The 19756-nt window shown below is 41.2% G+C and overlaps 1 protein-coding gene across 15 annotated transcripts in view; it reads right to left on the bottom strand.

Moving 5' to 3' along the window:
* The window catches only part of COBL (cordon-bleu WH2 repeat protein), a 300001-nt gene that overhangs the window by 166794 nt on the left and 113451 nt on the right, over window positions 1-19756 (bottom strand). For 9 of the 15 annotated variants that reach the window (XR_012433198.1, XM_005549570.4, XM_074036559.1 and 6 more), the window contains 3 exons: window positions 13061-13271; window positions 10547-10775; window positions 3423-3520 (listed from right to left, as the gene is read on the bottom strand). Coding sequence is in view for 13 of the 15 variants with exons in the window: in XM_005549570.4 (XP_005549627.3) it covers window positions 3423-3520; window positions 10547-10775; window positions 13061-13271 (538 nt within the window). In the remaining 2 variants the exon portion in view is untranslated. Of the gene's footprint in view, window positions 1-3422; window positions 3521-7597; window positions 7643-10546; window positions 10776-13060; window positions 13272-19756 lie in introns of all 15 variants that reach the window. The other 6 variants (XM_005549568.4, XM_005549573.4, XM_005549571.4 and 3 more) reach the window with 1 other exon arrangement.

Here is a 19756-nt window from a genome sequence, read left to right as displayed (position 1 = left end):
ATTTTTAGTTGTTCCCTAATGGAATTCAGGTTTGTTTGATCTGGCATATAAATTATCTTTCGGACTATAATCCAATCCTGTGTGCATTATGCTTCTGCTGTTCAGATTATTAATGCTATATATCTCTTGTGGTTTTATTCCTTCTGAGAAAACTAAAATGGCATTCCAAAGACTAGAGATGATTCAACAAGCAACAGCAGCTAATAAATTACTGACGCGACTGAGGTTTCATTCTTGTCACTCTGTAATGGCATCCTAATTTGGCTTTTGGGTTCTCTTAAAATTCCTCACTAAAACATCTTTTCTTTCCTCCCTAACACGTGACAGGGCTATCTGAGAATGACTCTTCCCAGTGACAAAGGACCCCTTGACACTCAGCCTTTAATCATCAATGCTTTCAAGAAGAAATATTTTGTATCAAAAGGGGGAAATGAAGAAATAAATACACTTTTTATCTACAGAATGTGAGCCCCTTTTAATTATCAGGCCCAGGGAGGCATTGAAATGCAGTGGTGGTCATGTCCCACACCCTACTTGAGCTAAATAATTACCTCTTAAAGCCAATTGCTACTTGAGTTCTAACACTGAGTGAATTTTATGCCAAGTAGCTATAAAATGCCATACACTGGACACCATAACTCATCTGCCACAGTTCAGGAGTGTATAGTCAATCACCAATCAGCGTTATTTCTGTAAACTAGTGAGAATCCTTGTCAAACAACTTTGTGTCAGCCACACCTTCTTCCTTTTTGCCCTAAAAAACCTTCTTGTAACTATGGCTGAATAGAGCATTCCCCAAGGAAAACGAAGTGTGTACCAGGCTACAGTCCTCAACCTTGGCCCAGATAAACTATCCATATTAATTTTGAGTCAGTTTCTTTCTTTAGGTTGACAATGGTGAAAAACAGAAAGCCCCTTGCAATCCACAGATGGGACTGGATCACTGACTGGGCCTTCACTGTTGTGTCGACAATGATGAAAAACAAAGTCCCTTGTAATCCACAGACGGGACTGGATCACTGACTGGGCCTTCACTGCTGTGTTGACAATGATGAAAAACAAAGTCCCTTGTAATCCACGGACGGGACTGGATCACTGACTGGGCCTTCACTGCTGTGTTGACAATGATGAAAAACAAAGTCCCTTGTAATCCACGGACGGGACTGGATCACTGACTGGGCCTTCACTGTTGTGTCGACAGTGGTGAAAAACAAAGTCCCTTGCAATCCATCGATGGGACTGGATCACTGACTGGGACTTCACTGCTGTGTCGACAGTTGTGGTGTCTCCCCACCCCCTGAACTATCAGAAGCTCAGTCACAGTCTCCACGTCTCCAGCTTTTTAGGTGACTTTATTTTGCTAAAAATGAAAGTCTTTCTAGATCTGTCACTTGGTTTTTCTGGCCGTTTCATCTTTTACAAGGAAGAAGACACAAAGAGAACAACTACTTGAGGTCTAAGGGTGAGGAATGAGGAATGGTGGATTTTACTGTGAATTGGTGTCATCAGGATCAAGGAGGTCAAGGGTGAACATGGTCCCAACCAACTTATCTCAAAAATGTCAGGAACAAAAGCAACAAAACAACATTCATAGAGTGAGCAAAAATTTAAACAAAAAATTCTGATTCTCTCTTTTTTTTTTTTTTGAGACGGAGTCTTGCTCTGTCGCCCAGGCTGGAGTGTGGTGGCATGATTTCAGCTCACTGCAACCTCTGCCTCCCGGGTTCAAGCGATTCTCCTGCCTCAATCTCTTGAGTAGCTCAGGTTACAGGCACCTGCCAGTACGCCTCGCTAATTTTTGTATTTTTAGTAGAGACAGGGTTTCACTGCATTGGCCAGGCTGGTCTTGAACTCCCGACCTGAGGTGACCTGCCCACCTCAGCCTCCCAAAGTGCTGGGATTACATTTGCGAGCCACTGCACCCAGTCACAAAATTCTAATTCTGTAATTTCAAATAATTCTAATAGGAAAGGAAGTCGGGAGAGTAGGGCGGAAGAGAAGAGGAGAGGAAGGGATAGTTGGAGAGAGCGAGGGGATAGAAAATGTCAGGGATCCTAAGGTCTTACATAGACATGCATGGAGTACAGATTTTCAAAGGACATGCAGAAACATGGGGAAAAGCACAATCTCTTAAGTATAAGAGAATCACAAAACCATTACCGAAGCTTCAGCAGAGGTGAAGAAAAAATAATCTGAGGTTTGTGAAAAACTCTTAAAGACAGAAAGTCTCTGCCAGTTCAGCTGAGCTCCACTGGAACTTCTGTTCTCATCTGGCTCTCATTCTCCTCTTCCCTTCCCAAACACCACAGGGCTACAGGGACGTGCTGGCTCTGCACGCAGACACATCTGTGTCTAAGCCTGGGACACTAAGAAGGTTACTTTATTTCTCTGAGCTCTGGTATCGATACCGGCAAACCTGTGAAACAATTTTAACAGCAGAGGCTGCACCACAGGCCACTGAAGGGCAGGAAATCGGGTGTCCAGCCTTGGGCTACATGCACCTATCTGCACCATGGCACTGAGAAGGTCTGAACACAAACTTGAGTCCCCAGTCTTCACATCTCTTCTACAAATATACAGATGGAGCACGCTTCCAAACTGAGCTAGTGGAATTAACACTTAACATTCACTGGAATAGTTTTGTCTTTTTTAGTCTCATTTATTAGTAAGGATAAAATACTAGATATTAGTAAAATATACTTGTGAAACAAATATAAATAGGGATAATGAGCATTTTCTTTTCTTGGTAATCAGAAGGCATTTATGGGTTTGATAATCTTATAATTAATTATAAAAATCTTCATTTTTATTCTGGGTACTATGACTTAATTACTCTAGAATATTGTGTCCAAAATATGACTTTGAGATGTGTTTCATAAACACCAACAAGATCAATAAAATTAACTTATCACATGGTATATTCCCAGATCATATCAGGAGTACCAAAGAACAACTAAAAATTACTAGCAAGCAGACAAGTTCAATAACTGATATTCTTCTCTGCCACAAGGCATAAGCTACAGTTCACTGATAGCAATATTGACCGTTTACACTTAATTATAACATCCATTCACTCATTCATTAATCTCAACAAGATTTCCTGAGTTTCAGCCACAGGCAGAGGTCTGCGGATGCACCAGAACACCCACAGGCAGAAGGGCTCATGGCCCTGGTCATCAGGAGCCTACAGGCTTCCTGTCTCCCAGTGAATAAAACACCATCACCCAAGACGACTCCTTTTGGGATCAAGTGTGGAAGCACAGCCCGTCATTCCAGTGCATGCTAATAAGCTGTTTTACCTGAAGGAATTAGTATTCCTAAATAGAATTATTTAGAGAAGTTCCAGGACAGGTTGAATGCATATATCTCAAGAGACTATTTTTTTACATGATACAAAATCATATGTGTATTTAATCCATTACCTTACTATTGCTTCTTTTATTAACTTTGAAAAATCCCAGAAATTTTTTCTTCTCTTTATCTGTCTCATCATTGCCAAGTGATGATTTCCTAAAGGTTTCTGGAAAAAAAAAGCACTAAGTTATTTTTCAGAATCTGAAACAAGAGATTAAATACTTCACTTTAAAAATCTTAATAAATGAATCCTCTACTCTTAAACTTTTAGTTCTTGTAAAAGAGGGAAAACCATCAACTATTTCTTTCAAAGCTGTCCTCAAGGCCTCATGCCCATTTGGGAAATCACTACAGGTTCTTACACAGTCTTTTAGGGATGACGGAGGCATTTTCTCTGGGTATGGTTGTGCTCTTTTGGAGAATGACAAAATTAATAAAGTTCTAGGGCAGAGCTGTCCAATAGAAAGCTAAACCAGACCACATATGTAATTTTACATTTTCTAGTAGCTACATTAAAAAGAACCAAGTAAAATTAATTGTAATAATTTCATTTAATCCAATATATCTAAAATATTATCATTCTATCATGCAGTCAATATAAAAAGTATTGATGAGATATTTCACATTGGTTTTGGTGCTAAGTCTTCAAAATCCAGCAGGCCTTTAGGCTTACAGCACATCTCAGTATGGACTGGGCACATGCAAGAGCCACATGAGGCCTGTGGCTGCCAAATCAGCACAGCTCTAAGACTGTGACATCAGTGCAATACACCTGCTTTAAGAATTATGAGTGAGGGCCGGGCGCGGTGGCTCAAGCCTGTAATCCCAGCACTTTGGGAGGCCGAGACGGGTGGATCACGAGGTCAGGAGATCGAGACTATCCTGGCTAACACGGTGAAACCTCGTTTCTACTAAAAAAAATACAAAAAACTAGCCGGGCAAGGTGGCGGGCACCTGTAGTCCCAGCTACTCGGGAGGCTGAGGTGGGAGAATGGCGTGAATCCGGGAGGCGGAGCTTGCAGTGAGCTGAGATCCGGCCACTGCACTCCAGCCTGGGCGACAGAGCCAGACTCCGTCTCAAAAAAAAAAAAAAAACAAAAAAAGAATTATGAGTGAGGTACAAACTTTAACTAAATCAGCAGCCTTCCTGCTCATTTCCAGAAAATGGAGTAACAGTATGGGCTCCCCAGGTGGTATTTGAAACAACCACATCAAATCTCCCAGGAACCACATTTCCAGATTTTCCTTCTACTGCATCCAGAATGTTTTCCTTTCAAATTATATTCTCTAGGGAGGGCAACTGTTTTCTTCTTCCTTTTTTCTGAAGCTCGAAATCCTCAACCCCTCTTGAATTTTTCTTCATCAGGATTCTAGAGCCAAGTTGGACACTTCCAAATTCCAGACAAGCACACTAGAGCCCAGATGTGCCTGCCAGCTGACAAGACAGCCACGGGTCGTCGTTCCCAAAGCAAGACGGAACCTGCAGCATCAGCATCGCTGGGAACTTGTGAGAGATAAGAATCCTTGGGCCCACTCCAGACCCCCAGAACAAGAAGCCCTGGGTGCAGGGCCTAGCACTACACAGTCAAACTAGCCCCTAAGGAGGCTTAAGCTGAGGGTCTGGAGAACACACTTGGGAGAGTGCTGCTGAGAGATTAAGAGCGCACATGTGTGAGGCACACTTGGGAAAACCACCTAGCTTCTCCAAGTCTCAGCAGCTTCATGTGCAGGTTGAGGGCGAGTGCGCTAAGCGCACATGATGGCACTCACACAGCTCAGCACACTGCTCACTAGTATCATGCATTTATTTGCGCAGGAAAGGCCTTTGTCATTACTTCATTCTATTCTTCTCTGCCAGGGCATACAGATATGACAAGAGGAAGGAAAGTGGAGGTGTTCCTGGAGGATAGAAAAATAGTTTTTCCCATATCACTGCCAACTGCTCTAGACAAGAGCAAGAGCACTAGACCACTGGTGGCAGAATCATGGACTGGGATTTTACAAATTCTGCCATCAGACTATTAATGCAAATAAGGTAACCCTCAATTAACTTCTTGATCTGCTAATATATGATTTCACATTTGAGTTAGAGAACACACACAGCAGTCAGTGCATTAATAACATAGGCGTGAACACTGATAGTGTCCACACAGCAAAGCAAAAACCCAGCACACGCGCTCCTGAAATCACTCTGTAGAGGCAGAGGTGCGTGTCCTAGCCACCAGGGCAGGGCCAGGACACGCAGTTACATGCAGGAGGCTCCAGCGGAGGCACCAAGCAGGCTCCACATCGCACAGTACCCAAACCAGAGGGCACGCTGCAACATGGTGCAGCAGCACCAACGCATGTGTGCAAACGTGCTGCAAAGTTAGTTGCAGCAAGCCCTCTATTAGCTACAGAGCTATAAAGAGGAAAACAGAGCACACAGTTAAGACTACATCTAAACTATTATATGCTTTAATATGTATGTTTATAACCAAGGATGTTTCTAGAATTGAGTGGTATGTGACATGGACCAACGGATGCTCGCGAACTGACGATGGGGTTACATTGTCAGTTCACGATGGCTTTATCCAGATGTGACCCCATCGTAAGCCCAGGAGCATACTGAATGCATAGCACTTTCGCACCATGGTAAAGTTGAAAAATCGTAAGTTGAGAAACTGTCAATGTTAAAACAGATGGCATCATAGTCTCCTACTGATAATCGAGAAGTAGAACATGTTCCTGGTACACAAGCTGTATTACACTGACCACAGAAAGGACAGACTGCATCAGAAAACTGCAACGAAATCTAGCCTGTTGTTTCTCTTCTTGAATGACACAGTGGCTGATCATCACCCCTAAGGACTGAGGTCGGCTCCCTGATGAAGGGTCCAGGACAGCCCCGGCACCAGAACTGCCCCTCAACAGTAGTGATGCTTTTCTCATGCAGCTACAGCCCGCGGCTGTCTAGAGGCACCAGGGGCCTGAGACTCACAATGCTGAGCTGGGCCTAACGCAGATGGTCTGTTTTTAGAGGTGAGGCTTTGGTCTCAGTCACTGACTGATAGGGGTCTCCTATGAGGCCTCTGAGGCTTGGCAGACACTGAAGAAGAATTGGTTTGGGAGAAAAGTGGAACTCAGTGTTGCCATCAGCCAAAACGTCCAGAGGCTGCCTGGCTATAAAGCAGAGCAACAATGAACAACTGATGCGTAGCCAGCCCTCGAACATACGCAAGTGAGCTCTAGAACCCACGGTGCCTATGGTGTGATAAGCTGAGGGTGGCATTTATTTTGTTTGAATTTACTCTAATTTACAAGTAATTAAATATTAAGAAAAATCTGGAAACGCACACTGAATCTGCAAGAAAGTTTTGCTTTCTGAAGCATTACAATGATTTGAAAAATGTTAAAGATGAATTACAGAGGGGCAGAGAAGGATGAAGGATGAAGGACCCTTAAAGACCAACAAGTCCAAACCACTCACTTGTCTAGAGAAGGAGACTCAGTGACCAGGACAAGGCCAGTAAGCAGTAAATGGAAGGAGGGGACCAGGTCAACATCTGCAAATGTACAACGGGCATTCTATATATGCATATGCATATGTGTATATGATTAAGTGTATATATATATATACACACAAACACAATGTATCTCTGTATCTGTCTATATATACATATAAACATCTCTTTCTGTATAGAAATATCTCTTTCTGTACAGAAATATCTCTATGAGAGAAACTTTTAAATAGATGTCGGAATAAATGCAAAATCTGGACTAATCATTTGCATACTTGTCTATGACAGAAAAGGTTAAATTTTAAAATCCATACTGTCCCAAATTCTGTAGCATGCAGGATGGCCTTCAGGGGCAGGTAAGCATGGGCAGGCAGAGGTGAAAAGGAAAGGGTGCCTTTCCTGTGTGCACCACTTCTGCTCTGTCTTGAATTACTGGGCAACAGAATTTGTTTTCTGTGACTGCCTCCCTCATTCCTCACCAATTAGATGAGAAATTCTCCTAAGAAGCATTTTCTCATCACGGCAAATTCTCATAAGAAGCATTCTTCTCTGAACCAACCAGGTAATCAAGAAACCAAACCAAAATCTCATGTCCGCCTGGCATGCACCTCCAGAAGGGCCCCAAGCCAAACTTCCATTCCTTGGAGCCTGGCACAAAAACATCACCTCCGTGCAGCTCTGACCCCAGAGCCATGCGAAGTGCAGCCTCACAGGGGGAGCGGGAAGCCCCAGGTTCACTGTACCTTGACAGCTCAGGGAAGGCTCGGACTGAGTTTTGGTCAGACGAACTGGAAAAGGCAGGTAATGAGAGAGTGAGGTCCAGCTTCAAGATGTGTGGGAGCCCCTGAGCCAGGCCTTGGCTCTCACAAGGCTCAGAGGGGGCTGTCCTGCTGCAGCAGTGAGAAGGCCTCCTGCTGGGTCAGCTTGCCTCTCTGGGCTGGCCCTCTCGGGGCTGCAGCTACACAGCCTGCTAAGTGCCTCTGTGGACGCAGGTGGCAGCAGAGCCCTTGGCTTTTTCAAGATGCCCCCACCAGGGATTCCAGGGGAGGGCGGGCCTCTGCCTAGCAATGCCTTGCCTCCAGCCAGCTGCCCTTCTGTTCTCCAGCAGTGGTAGGGCTCAGGAGTGGATGCCTTTCTCCTCCAAGTGAATACCAAGAGGAGTGAAAGCAAGGGCTCCTCCAGCAGCACCCAGCAGGCTTGCCCAGGGCAGTTGTAGGGGAAAAAGGGAGCCTCGGGGATGGTCTCTGGACAAGTGTCTTTTCAAATATTTGACAGTGAGCAGGAGGCAGGCACTTGGCAGGGATGGTAATCAAATGTCACAGTTGGCATGGCACAGGCATGGTCCAGATGAGAGGGGTGCTGGCCACAGGGCTGGAGCACAGTCCCCACGGTGGGGAAGCTCGTGGTGCCTTGGGGGTGGGGTGGAAAGGGCCAAAATGTCCAAGGCAGTAGAGAGGGGGACTTGGGGGTTTGGAAGCAGCTAGTTCCCACCAAGGGCAGAAGTGCTTCAAAATCTGAACGGCCAAGCTGACCGCACCAGTATGTTCTGTTCTGCCCCGTATGAGGATCAGAAGAAATGCTCTGGGCCCCTGATCACATGAACACTTCAGTTCCTGCATTTCCAGTGACCATGGGCTAGACTGGGTCCTCTCCTTCACAGACAGGCAGGTTTTATATGACTTCTCCCAAGTGCCAGGTTCAAGATCTACCTTTCAAGATACATTCAAGTGGTGGCATGTAACAGAAACACTTGTAAGCCTTTTTATTACAGACACCTGAATGTGGAACAGTTTTCCTTTCATTTTTCTTTTTATCTTAACAAATGGAAGCTGTTTCCAGAGAGTCATGTAAAGCAAATTTCAATAGCGCTGATATACTCAGTGCCACCAGGCCTGTGCAGCGATGCTGAGAGTATTTCTGTCTGTGTTTTAAAAAGACACTGGATAAAACATAAGATGCATTATTCTCAAATGTCAAAGTACTTTTTTTTGAAGGAATAAATAGTCCATGTATCTTACACTCAATTGAGCCAAAACCCTCTCTTGAATGTCAAATCAGATCTAGATGCCAGATACCCAGGAAGACAAGGGCTGACTTGGCGGGGAGAGGGCAGACTAGACAGAGATTCCACTATGATCATGGATTTCACAATAAACTTGGTATTAAGAAAAAATATGGCCAGGCGCAGTGGCTCACGCCTGTAATCCCAGCACTTTGGGAGGCCAAGGCAGGTGGAGCACCTAAGGTCAGGAGTTCGAGACCAGCCTGGCCAACGTGGTGAAACCCTGTCTCTACTAAAAATACAAAAATCAGCCGAGCATAGTGGCAGGTGCCTGTAATCTCAGCTACTCAGGAGGCTGAGGCAGGAGAATCACTTGAACCTGGGAGATGGAGGTTGCAGTGAGCCAATATCGCACCATTGTACTCCAGCCTGGGGTATAAGAGTGAAACTCCATCTCAAAAAAAAAAAAAAAAGAAAAGAAAAGAAAAAATACATTTTTGTTGGAAAAAATTAGAAAAAAAGCCATAGAAAAACAGGAAAAACTTGAATATGTATATATTTTTAAAACTCAACCTATTCAATATTTATGGAATAATGAAACAGAGACAAGAGATATCAAATGAGGCTCATTAGGAGAGAAACTTTTACAAAGTCCATTTTGATCATTCTAAGGTCAAGGAATATAACATTTCCTGTGGTCTGACAGTAGTTAAAATATGCAGTTAGCACTCTATATCAATCAGAAACATGTGCTTACACAACATATCAGTTTCTGCACCAGCAAGGCCTCTGGGCTGCCACTCTCACCAGTGGCTCTAACAGTGGCCTCATACAAAGAGCCAGATTCACACGATGAGCAGGATGACACTGGCAACACAGTAAGGAGGCCTAAGGTGGCCCTAAAGTTATCTTCAGGAATGGATCTCATGCACTGTAACTGTTCAGTTTTAGAGAACAGCTAAATGCATTTCTGCCACTGGTTTTAGATATGAGCAATGTTTGAAACCTGGGAATAGCAGCTAATGGCAACTGAAAAAGAAAATCAAGATAAATTTTTTTTTTTTTTTTTTAAGAGACAGGGTCTCACTCTGTTGCCTAGGCTGAGGGCAATCGTGTGATAATAGCTCAGTGCAGCTTCAACCTCGATTCAAGCGATCCTCCAGCCTCAGCCTCTCAAGTAGATGGGACTATAGGAACGGGGATGCACCACCGCGTCTGGCTAAGTTTAAAATTTTTTGTAGACATGGTGTCTCACTATTTTGTCCAGGCTGGTCTTGAACTCCTGAGCTCCAGTCATCCTCCTGCTTCAGCCTCTCAAAGTGCCAGGATTACAAGTGTGAGCCACCAACCCACAATAAAGTATTACAGATGGTTTGGAGTAGTTACTTCAGAGCATAAGCTCTCACCTCGCCTCACCTTTTCCCCTTTTACTTATGTCATGGAAGTTTGCAGGGAGACAAAGGATAAAGGACATGTTCAGGGCTGGGAGAAAGGAGGCACAGTACAATCCAGAGGAAGGAAAACAGGCCAAATTTCTTTTTTGCCTACTTCAACTTGACTTGCCTGGAACTTCATGTACCCATCTCTCCGTGGCGCTGCCGAGAGTGCTGAGGAGAGCCAACAGGGGACATGTGCAAGCCGCGCATCTATGTGATTATGGGCATGTGCATAAGACGCAGCGGGGCCTCACCTCTTCTGTTGTCCCACGCGTAGAGCTCCTTTATCCCGAGCTCGTTCAGGGACTTGGACAGCTCCAACTCCTCTCCGGCAACGTTGTCCCTGAGGAGAACCACATGCTCTGGGCTGACCTCACACTTTGCACAAATGACTGGGAGAATATTCTGGAGAGGAACCTCAGGGCTCACACGCACAACAGCTTTTTGTGTCCGCAGGTAATTCACGACCAAACGCACAGATTTCTGGAAGAACACACAGGCAAAAAGAATTTGGTAAGACATCCTCCCACAAGGCTTCAATTCCTGTGTCAGTTTGACAGTTGGGTGGGACAGGATTGTGTGTAGCCTGAATCTTTCTTCCACAAATTGAGTGAGTCATGGGGGAAAATGGCATAATGAATATTGAAAAACAAATGTCTAGAATAATAAATTTGGTTTAGAATCTCTTACTAGTGAACAAGCTGCTAACAACACAGCGAAATAAACATCAGGGAGGACTCTACATTTAAAATCCAACACATAAACTTTACTGTCTTCCAAGGGTTCTGGCCAGATGTGAACACATGGCACTTATATGCATTTTCTAAAGAAAATAGTTTGGAAGTTGTATGAGTAATTTAAAGAAAAACCCCCCAAAAACATGACGTCAAAGTTTTAAGGAGTCAAAATATCCACATAAATATAGGAACACCTATATATGTACATAGATGTATATATAAGTATATATATAGTGTACATATGTACTATAGACACACATATATGAAACATATACAGTGTGTAACACAGACTTACATGTATTTATGTATACACACTACACACATGTATTTAAAACTAGAAATATATTTTATTTAAAAAAATACCAGGCGTATAATAGGAAGAAAAACACTCAATTGACTAATACTAATTTTAAATGACTGCAGATAAAGTGGTAGTCATTTTTCTTCCACTTTTACTGATCATTTTTCTTGCGTTTTTACTGATCATCCTAATTGTGCTAAGACACTGCAGAGCTGGACACAGTAAATGTAGATTGAACAAAAGAGCAGCAAAGAAAGGCCTCACGCTCTCTTCCAGCCTGTGTACCAGGGCCCAGCGGCTGGGAGAACGACAAATTTTGGGAGACAATATGGAACCTACTGCTCCTTTACTGGTCCTCTCCTGCCCTAACAAGTAGAATCATGCATACGCCTGGGCTTACCTGCCCTGAGAAGCAGGAAGTCAAGGGAAGACGCAGGGTATATACAGAGATGCTCTGCCTCAAACACTGTTTACTTGAGGAATAATCTCTGGTCAGAGTGTTCTAGAGCAACAATGAGAATGTACTAACCAATCAATCCTAGAAATTAATAGGAGACTAATGTTGGCTGCACTGCCATTTTTAAAAGCAGGAAAATTTAGAAGATCTGCTAAGAATCTGAAAGTAACATTGCTTTTAATTTGAGCTAAAAGATTAGTATCAAAGACTTATTTAAAAGTACAATAAGGCTGGGTATGGTGGCTCAGGCCTGTAATCCCAGCACTTTGAGAGGCTGTGGCAGGTGGCTCACCTGAGGTCAGGAGTTCAAGACCAGACTGGCCAACATGGTGAAACCCTGTCTTTACAAAATACACAAATTAGCCGGGCGTGGTGGCATGCAACTGTAGTCCCAGTTACTCCGGAGACTGAGGCAGGAGAACTACTTGAACCTGGGAGGCAGAGGTAGCAATGAGCCAAGATCACACCACTGCACTCCAGCCTGGGCAACAAGAGTGAAGGTCCATCTCAAAACAACAACAAAAACAATAAAAGTATATAATAAGCTACCAGAATTAATTTTAATTAATAAAAGCCTGGAATACAGCTATGTATATAAGACATTCTCCAAATGCAATGAATAAATATTTCTGACATCATTAAAAAAAAAAAAAAAAGTTTTCCCTTTTTATTCTCTTCCTCTGGGAAGATGTTTAAATCCTCTATAGATGCCAACTGCTTCCTGAGTCAGGAAGAATTCTAGAACTGCACTGTCCAATCATGTAGCCATTAGCTAGTGGCAATTTAAATTTAAAATTAAAATTAAATTAAAAATTCAGTTTCTCAATCACACCAGCCACATTTCAAGTGTTCAAAAGCTGTATGTGTCAATTAAAATGAAAAAAGAAAAATCTACATGAATAACAATAACAATAATAAACACACCAAATTTAAAAAAAAAAGCTGCATGTGGCCAGTGACTATCATATTAGAAAGTACAGAATTAGAGACTATGTCCCTCTTTGAATGAAGGTCTAATGGATAGCTCACTGTAGATCAATTCCTCTTCTATAATATATAAAGGAGCAATGTTACAACGATGAACATTATTCAGTTCTGTAAATTTTGTCTCCTAAAACAAACTCTGTTTAGTGCCTAGCTTTTCCTGGCATGAAAGTAGCAGCCTCAGCCACAGATCTCTGCATTGTATTTAGATAAGAAGAGCCACACTGGCCCCTACTCAGGACCTGCCACACATTCAGACACAGGTATCTCCATGTAGGTACCTACTAACCTCAGGCACCTTAGGGGGACCAGGCTTAACCTTCTCTTCAGGAACTTTTTCTTTCACAAACACAGTATGCACATTCAGGGTCCCAATCAAAGTATTTGGCTTAAAACTCAAAGGCTGTTGGGTTTCTGAAGACCGAATTTCAAGGGCGTGGTGGGATGGATTCAGGTGGTTCTGAAGGCAAAGTTCAACCAGTAGGTCCATCATTGCATGGCTGAAAAAGAGGAAAACAAATCATGATGATTAGGAATGACTGCACTCTCTCTTTTGCCTGGCTAAATAAGGGTAGAACAAATGAACAAGTGGATGAATGAGCAAATTAGATGTGCTTATGAAAAAAGACAACAGCAGCTCATTAATTCCTTCTGCATGGTTGTAGAGCAATATGTTAACATTTTCAGCACTAACAAACAACACTACTGAAAGAGAAAAATCATAATTAATAGCTTGGAAAATCGTTATATTTTTAGTTAAATCCAAGGGTATGTTGAGTTGAATCATCTAAGGTCTGTTAGCACAAATATTTTTCATGCATACAAGAAACTAAATTTTCAGTTATTCATAAATATAATGTATCTTTTTGATTTAACTTTTAAGTTCAGGGGTATATGTGCAGGTTTGTTACATAGCTAAACTTGGGTTTGTTGTATAGATTATTTTATCACCCAGGTATTAATCCTAGTACCCATTAGTTATTTTTTCTGATCCTTTCCCTCCTCCCACCCACCATCCTCTGAGAGACCCCAGTGTTTGTTGTTGTTGTTCCCCTCTATGTGTCCATGTGTTCTCATCATTTAGCTTCCACCTATAAGTGAGAACATGCAATATTTGGTTCTCTGTTGCTGCATTAGTTTGCTAAGGATAATGACCTCTAGTTCCATCCATGTTTCTACAAAGGACATGATCCTGTTCTTTTTTTTAATGGATGCATAGTAGTCCATGGTGTATCTGTACTACATTTTCTTTATCCAACATACTATTGATGGGCCTCTACGTTGATTCCATGTCTTTGCTATTGTAAATAGTGCTGCAATGAACGTACATGTGCATATGACAGAATGACTTATATTCCTTTGGGTATATACTCAGTAATGGGATTGCTGGGTTGAATGGTAGTTCTGTTTTTAGGTCTTGGAGGAATTGCCACCCTGTCTTCCACAATGGTTGAACTAATTTACAATTCTACCTTATACACCAACAGTGTATAAGTGTTCCTTTTTCTCTGCAACCTTACCAGCATCTGTTGTTTTTTTGACTTTTTCATAGTAGCCCTTCTGAGATGGTATTTCATTGTGGTTTTGATTTGCATTTCTCTAATCATCAGTGACGTTGAGCTTTTTTTCATGTTTGTTGGCCTCATGTATGTCTTCTTTTGAAAAGTGGCTGTTCATGTCCTTTGCCCACTTCTTAATGGGGTTTGTTTTTCTTCTTGTAAATTTGTTTAAGTTCCTTTTAGATGCTGGATATTAGACCTTTGTCAGATGCATAGTTGGAAAATATTTTCGCCTATTTTGTAGGTTATCTGTTTACTCTGTTATAGTTTCTTTCGCTGTGCAGAAGCTCTGTAGTTTAATTAGATTAACTATTAACCATTTGTCAAGTTTTGCTTTTGTTGCAATTGGTTTTGGAGTCTTCGTCATAAAATCTTTGACTGTTCTATGTCCAGAATGGTATTGCCTTGGTTGTCTTCCAAGGTTTTTATAGTTTAGGTTTTAAATTTAAGTCTTTAATCCATCTTGAGTTATCTTTTGTACATGGTGTATGGAAGGGGTCTAGTTTCAATCTTCTGCACATGGCTAGTCAGTTTTCCCATCACCATTTACTGAATAGGGAATTCTTTCCCCATTGCTTGTTTTTGTCAGCTTCATCAAAGATCAGATAGTTTCAGGTGTGTGATCTTATTTTTGGGTTCTCCATTCTGTTCCATTGCCCTATGTGTCTGTTTTTATACCAGTAGCATGCTGTTTTGGTTACTGTAGCCCTATAGTATAGTTTTAAGTCAAGTAGCATGATGCCTCCAGCTTTGTTCTTTTGCTTAGGATTGCCTTGGCTATTTGGGTTTATTTTTTGGTTCTTTGTGAATTTTAAAATAGTTTTTTCTAGTTCTGTGAAGAATGTCATTGCTAGTTTAATTGGCACAGCATATATATTGATCCTTCCTTTCCATCTGTTTGTATCATCTCTGATTTCTTTGAGCAGTGTTTTGTAGTTCTCCTTGTAGAGATCTTTCACCTTGCTGGTTACCTTCATTCCTAGGTATTTTATAATTTTTTTCTGGCAATTGCAAATGAGACCGCATTCCTGATTTGGCTCTCAGCTTAACTGTGTTGGTGTATAGGAATGCTAGGGATTTTTGTACATCAATTTTGTATCCTGAGACTTTGCTGAAATTGTTTATCAGCTTAAGAAGATTTAGGGCCAAGACTATGGGGTGTTCTATATACAGGATCATGTCGTCTGCAAATGGAGATAGTTTGGACTTCCTCTCTTCCGGTCTGGATGCCCTTTATTTCTTTCTTTTGCCTGACTGTCCTGGCCAGAATTTCCAGTACTATGTTGAATAGGAGTGGTGAGAGGGGGCATCCTTGTCTTATGCTGGTTTTCAAGGGAAATGCTTCCAGCTTTTGCCCATTCAATATGATCTTGGCTGTGGGTTTGTCATATATGGCTCTTATTATTATTTTGAGGTATATTCCTTCAACACCTAGTTTATTCAGAGGTTTTAACATGAAAGGATGCTGAATTTTTATCAAAAGCCTCTTCTGCATCTTTTGAAATAATTGTGTGGTTTCTGTCTTTTGTTCTGTTTACGTGATGAAATACATTTATTGATATGAATATGTTGAACCAACCTTGCATCCCAGGGATAAAGCCTACTTGATTGTGGTGGATAAGATTTCTGATGTGCTGCTGGATTCAGTTTGCCATAATTTTGTTGAGGATTTCTCCGCTGATGTTTATCAAGGATAGTGCCCTGAAGTTTTCTTTTTTGGTGTGGTGTCCCTGTCAGTTTTTGGTATCAGGATGATGTGCGCCTCATAGAATGAGTTAGAGAGGAGTCCTTCATCCTTACTTACTTATTTAGTTATTTATGGGAACAGTTTCAGCAGTAATAGTAGCAGTTCTTCTTTGTATATCTGATAGAATTCAGCTGTGAATCCGTTTGCTCTTGGGCTTTTTCTTTTCTTTTTGGTTGGTAGAATATTTATTACTGATTCTATTTCAGAGTTGGTTACTGGTCTGTTCAGAGATTCAACTTCTTCCTGTTTCAGTCTTGGGAGAGTGTGTGTGTATCCAGGAATTTATCCATTTCTTCTAGATTTTCTAGTTTATGTGCACAGAAGTGTTCATAATATTCTGATGATTATTTGTATTTCTATGGGGTCAGTGGTGACACCCCACTTGCCGTTTCTGATTGTGTTCATGTACATCTTCTCTCTTTTCTTCTTTATTAGCCTAGCTAGCAGTCTATTTTATTAATTAAAAAAAAAAAAAAAAAAAAAAAAAACAGCTCCAGGATTCATTGATCTTTTGAATAGATTTTCGTGTCTCAATCTCCTTCAGTTCAGCTCTGATTTTGGTTATTTCTTGTCTTCTGTTAGCTTTAGTGTTGGTTTTCTCTTGGTTCTCTACCTCTTTTAATTGTAGTGTTAGGTTGTTAAATTGAGATCTAACTTTTTGATGTAGGCATTTGCTGCTATAAATTTCTCTCTTAAAACTGCCTTAGCTGTGTCCCCGAGATTCTGGTATGTTGTATCTTTGCTCTCAATAGTTTAAAAGAACTTCTTGATTTCCCCCTTCATTTCATTATTTACCCAAAATTAATTCAGGAGCAGATTATTCAATTTCCATGTAATTGTATGGTTTTGAGTGAATTTATTAGTCTTGATTTCTAATTTGATTGCTCTCTGGTCTGAGAGATTGGTTGTTACTATTTAATTTCTTCTGCATTTGCTGAGGAGTCTTTTATTTCTGATTATGTGATCGATTTTGGAGTACACGACACATGGCAATGAAAAAATGTATATTCTGTTGTTTTAGGGTGAAAAGTTCTGTAGATGTCTATCAGGTCCATTTGATCCAGTGCTGAGTTCAGGTCCTGAATATCTTTGTTAATTTTTTATCTTTATGGTCTAATGTTGTCAGTGGGATGTTAAAGTCTCCCACTATTAATGTGTGGGAGTCTAAGTTTCTTTGAAGGTCATTAAGAAACTGCTTGATGAGTCTGAGTGCTCCTGTGTTACATGCATATATATTTAAAACAGTTATGTCTTCTTGTTGAACTTAACCCTTTACCATTATGTAATGCCCTTGTCTTTTTTGATCTTTGTTGAATTAAAATCTGTTTTGTCTGAAATTAGTATTATAATTCCTGCTTTCTTCTATTATCCATTTGATTGGTAGATTTTTCTCAGTCCCTTTTGTTTTGAGCTTATGTGTGTAACTGCAGGTAAGACAGGTTTCTTGAAGATAGCCTACCAATGCTTTCTTGTGTTTTCCATGTGTTTGGTAGAATTTTCTCAGTCTCTTTTGTTTTGAGCTTATGTGTGTCACTGCATGCAAGATATGTTTCTTGAAGATAGCATACCAATGGGTCTTGGTTCTTCATCCAGCTTGCCACTCTGTGCCTTTTAATTGGGGCATTTAGCTCATTTACATTCAAGGTTAGTATTGATATATGAAGATTTGATCCTGTTATCATGATGTTAGCTGGTTATTTTGCAGACTTGTTTAGTGGTTGCTTTACAGTGTCAGTAATCTCTGTACTTTAGTGTTAGTAGCTGGTAATGGTGTTTCCTTTCCATATTTAGTGCTTCCTTCAGGAGCTCTTGTAAGGCAGGTCTGGAGGTAAGGAATTCCTTCAGCATTTGTTTATTTGAAAAGGATCTTATTTCTCCTTTGCTTATGAAGCTTAGTCTGTGCAGATATGAAATTCTGGGTTGGAATTTCTTTTAAGGATGTTGAATATTGGCCCCCCAAGCTCTTTTGGCTTGTAGGGTTTCTGCTAAGAGGTCCATTTTTTAGTCTGATGGGCTTCCCTTTACAGATGACCTGACTTTTCTCTCTAGCTGCCTTTAACATTTTTTCTTTCATTTTGACTTTGGAGAATCTGATGATTATGTGTCTTAGGAGGGATCTTCTAGTGAAGTGTCTTGTTGGGATTCTCTGCATTTATATCTTTTACATTTTTCTAGCAGAATATTTTTATTTATTTAAAGCTAAACTCTCTTTTCCTATGAATTTCCCAAGAAGTTGGCCACAGGTTTTTTTCCCTCTGATCTATTCCTTAGTAAGTAACTTGCATAATTCTTGCAGGACATAATTATGGTTTCCAGATGTTACCAAATAAATTGAAGACTGGGAACTCACAGGGCACTGGTAAACACACAGGTGCGAGTGACATCAGTAAGACAGTAGAACAGGAGGTCTCTGGCTCATGTACCCCAACAGAAAAAATGATTTGGCAGCCTGCCATGCACAGAAGTTCCTTTGTAAGAGCTTTGGGATCCAGAAAGAAGATTGTGAAACCCTGGTAGAGCCGCAGACTGAGGAGGGATACACTGAGAAATGAGGCCCACAGCCTGCTGGCAGGCTCATAGGCTTTGGTACCAGCTGTGGACTGAAAGCATCCCTGTCCTCCTATGAACTCAGCTCCAACCACAAAGAGCTGTGGTGCTTCCAAAAGTCCCATCTTCCATTTCCTGAGAGGGGCCATATCCAACCTATCCCCCTAGTAACATGCTTGCTGACCTCAGACCCAACTGCAGATACTGAAGTAGTCATGTGCCCTGGCTCCCGCCCCTCTCGACTGTGGCCTGCTGGTAGACATGTCTATTCATACCTTTGGTGACAGGTTTCCCAAGCTCAGTCCCAACTGCACTCCCTGAAACAGCCATTTTACCTGGCTTCAAACTCAGCTTGACTGAGATACCAGAGGCAAAAATATCAGTCTGGTGAGCTAGGAGTGGATCCTTACCTGCCAAAACCAGTCTGTAAAGACTAAAGGTGTCTGCTCCTTCAAATGCACAGACACACACAAGTTTACATGGATCACAAAGCATAAGGTAAACACAACACCACCAAAGTTAACTAACAAAACCCCAGTAACCAACCCCAGAAAAGTGGAGATCCATAAATTACCTGAAAAGGAATCCAAAATAGCCATCTTAAAGAAGCTCAATGAGCTTCAGGAGAATACAGATTTTAAAACTAAATGAAATTAGGAAATCAATACACGAACAAAATGAGAAATTTAATAATGAAACAGAAGTATTAAGAAGAAACCAAACAGAAATCTTGGAGCTGAAGAATACAATGATTGAACTGAAAAACCCAATAGACAGAGCTTCAACAGAAAACTTGATCATGCAGGAAAAAGAATCAGTAAATTTGAAGCCCGGCCATTTGAAATTAACCAGTTAGAAGGAAAAAAAAAATGAAAAAGTGAAGAAAGCCTATGAAACTTACAGATCACCATCAAAGTGGTGGAAAGCCTATTTAAAGAAATAATGGCAAAAATCTTCCCAACTCTGCAGAGGAAAGTTGACATAAAGTCCTAAGATCTTCAAATATATTAAACAAAAAGAGCATTACTCTGAAGCACATTATAGTTTGTCTCAAATATTAGAGGTTTTCAGAAGTAAAAGACAAAGAGACAATTTTGAAAGCAGCAAGAGAAAGGTACCTTGTCACACACAA

This window comes from Macaca fascicularis, chromosome 3, assembly GCF_037993035.2.
Source record: "Macaca fascicularis isolate 582-1 chromosome 3, T2T-MFA8v1.1".
Classification (NCBI taxonomy): domain Eukaryota; kingdom Metazoa; phylum Chordata; class Mammalia; order Primates; family Cercopithecidae; genus Macaca; species Macaca fascicularis.
Note: the sequence above shows the minus strand (reverse complement) of the source record. Positions and strands in the feature narration are given on the sequence as shown.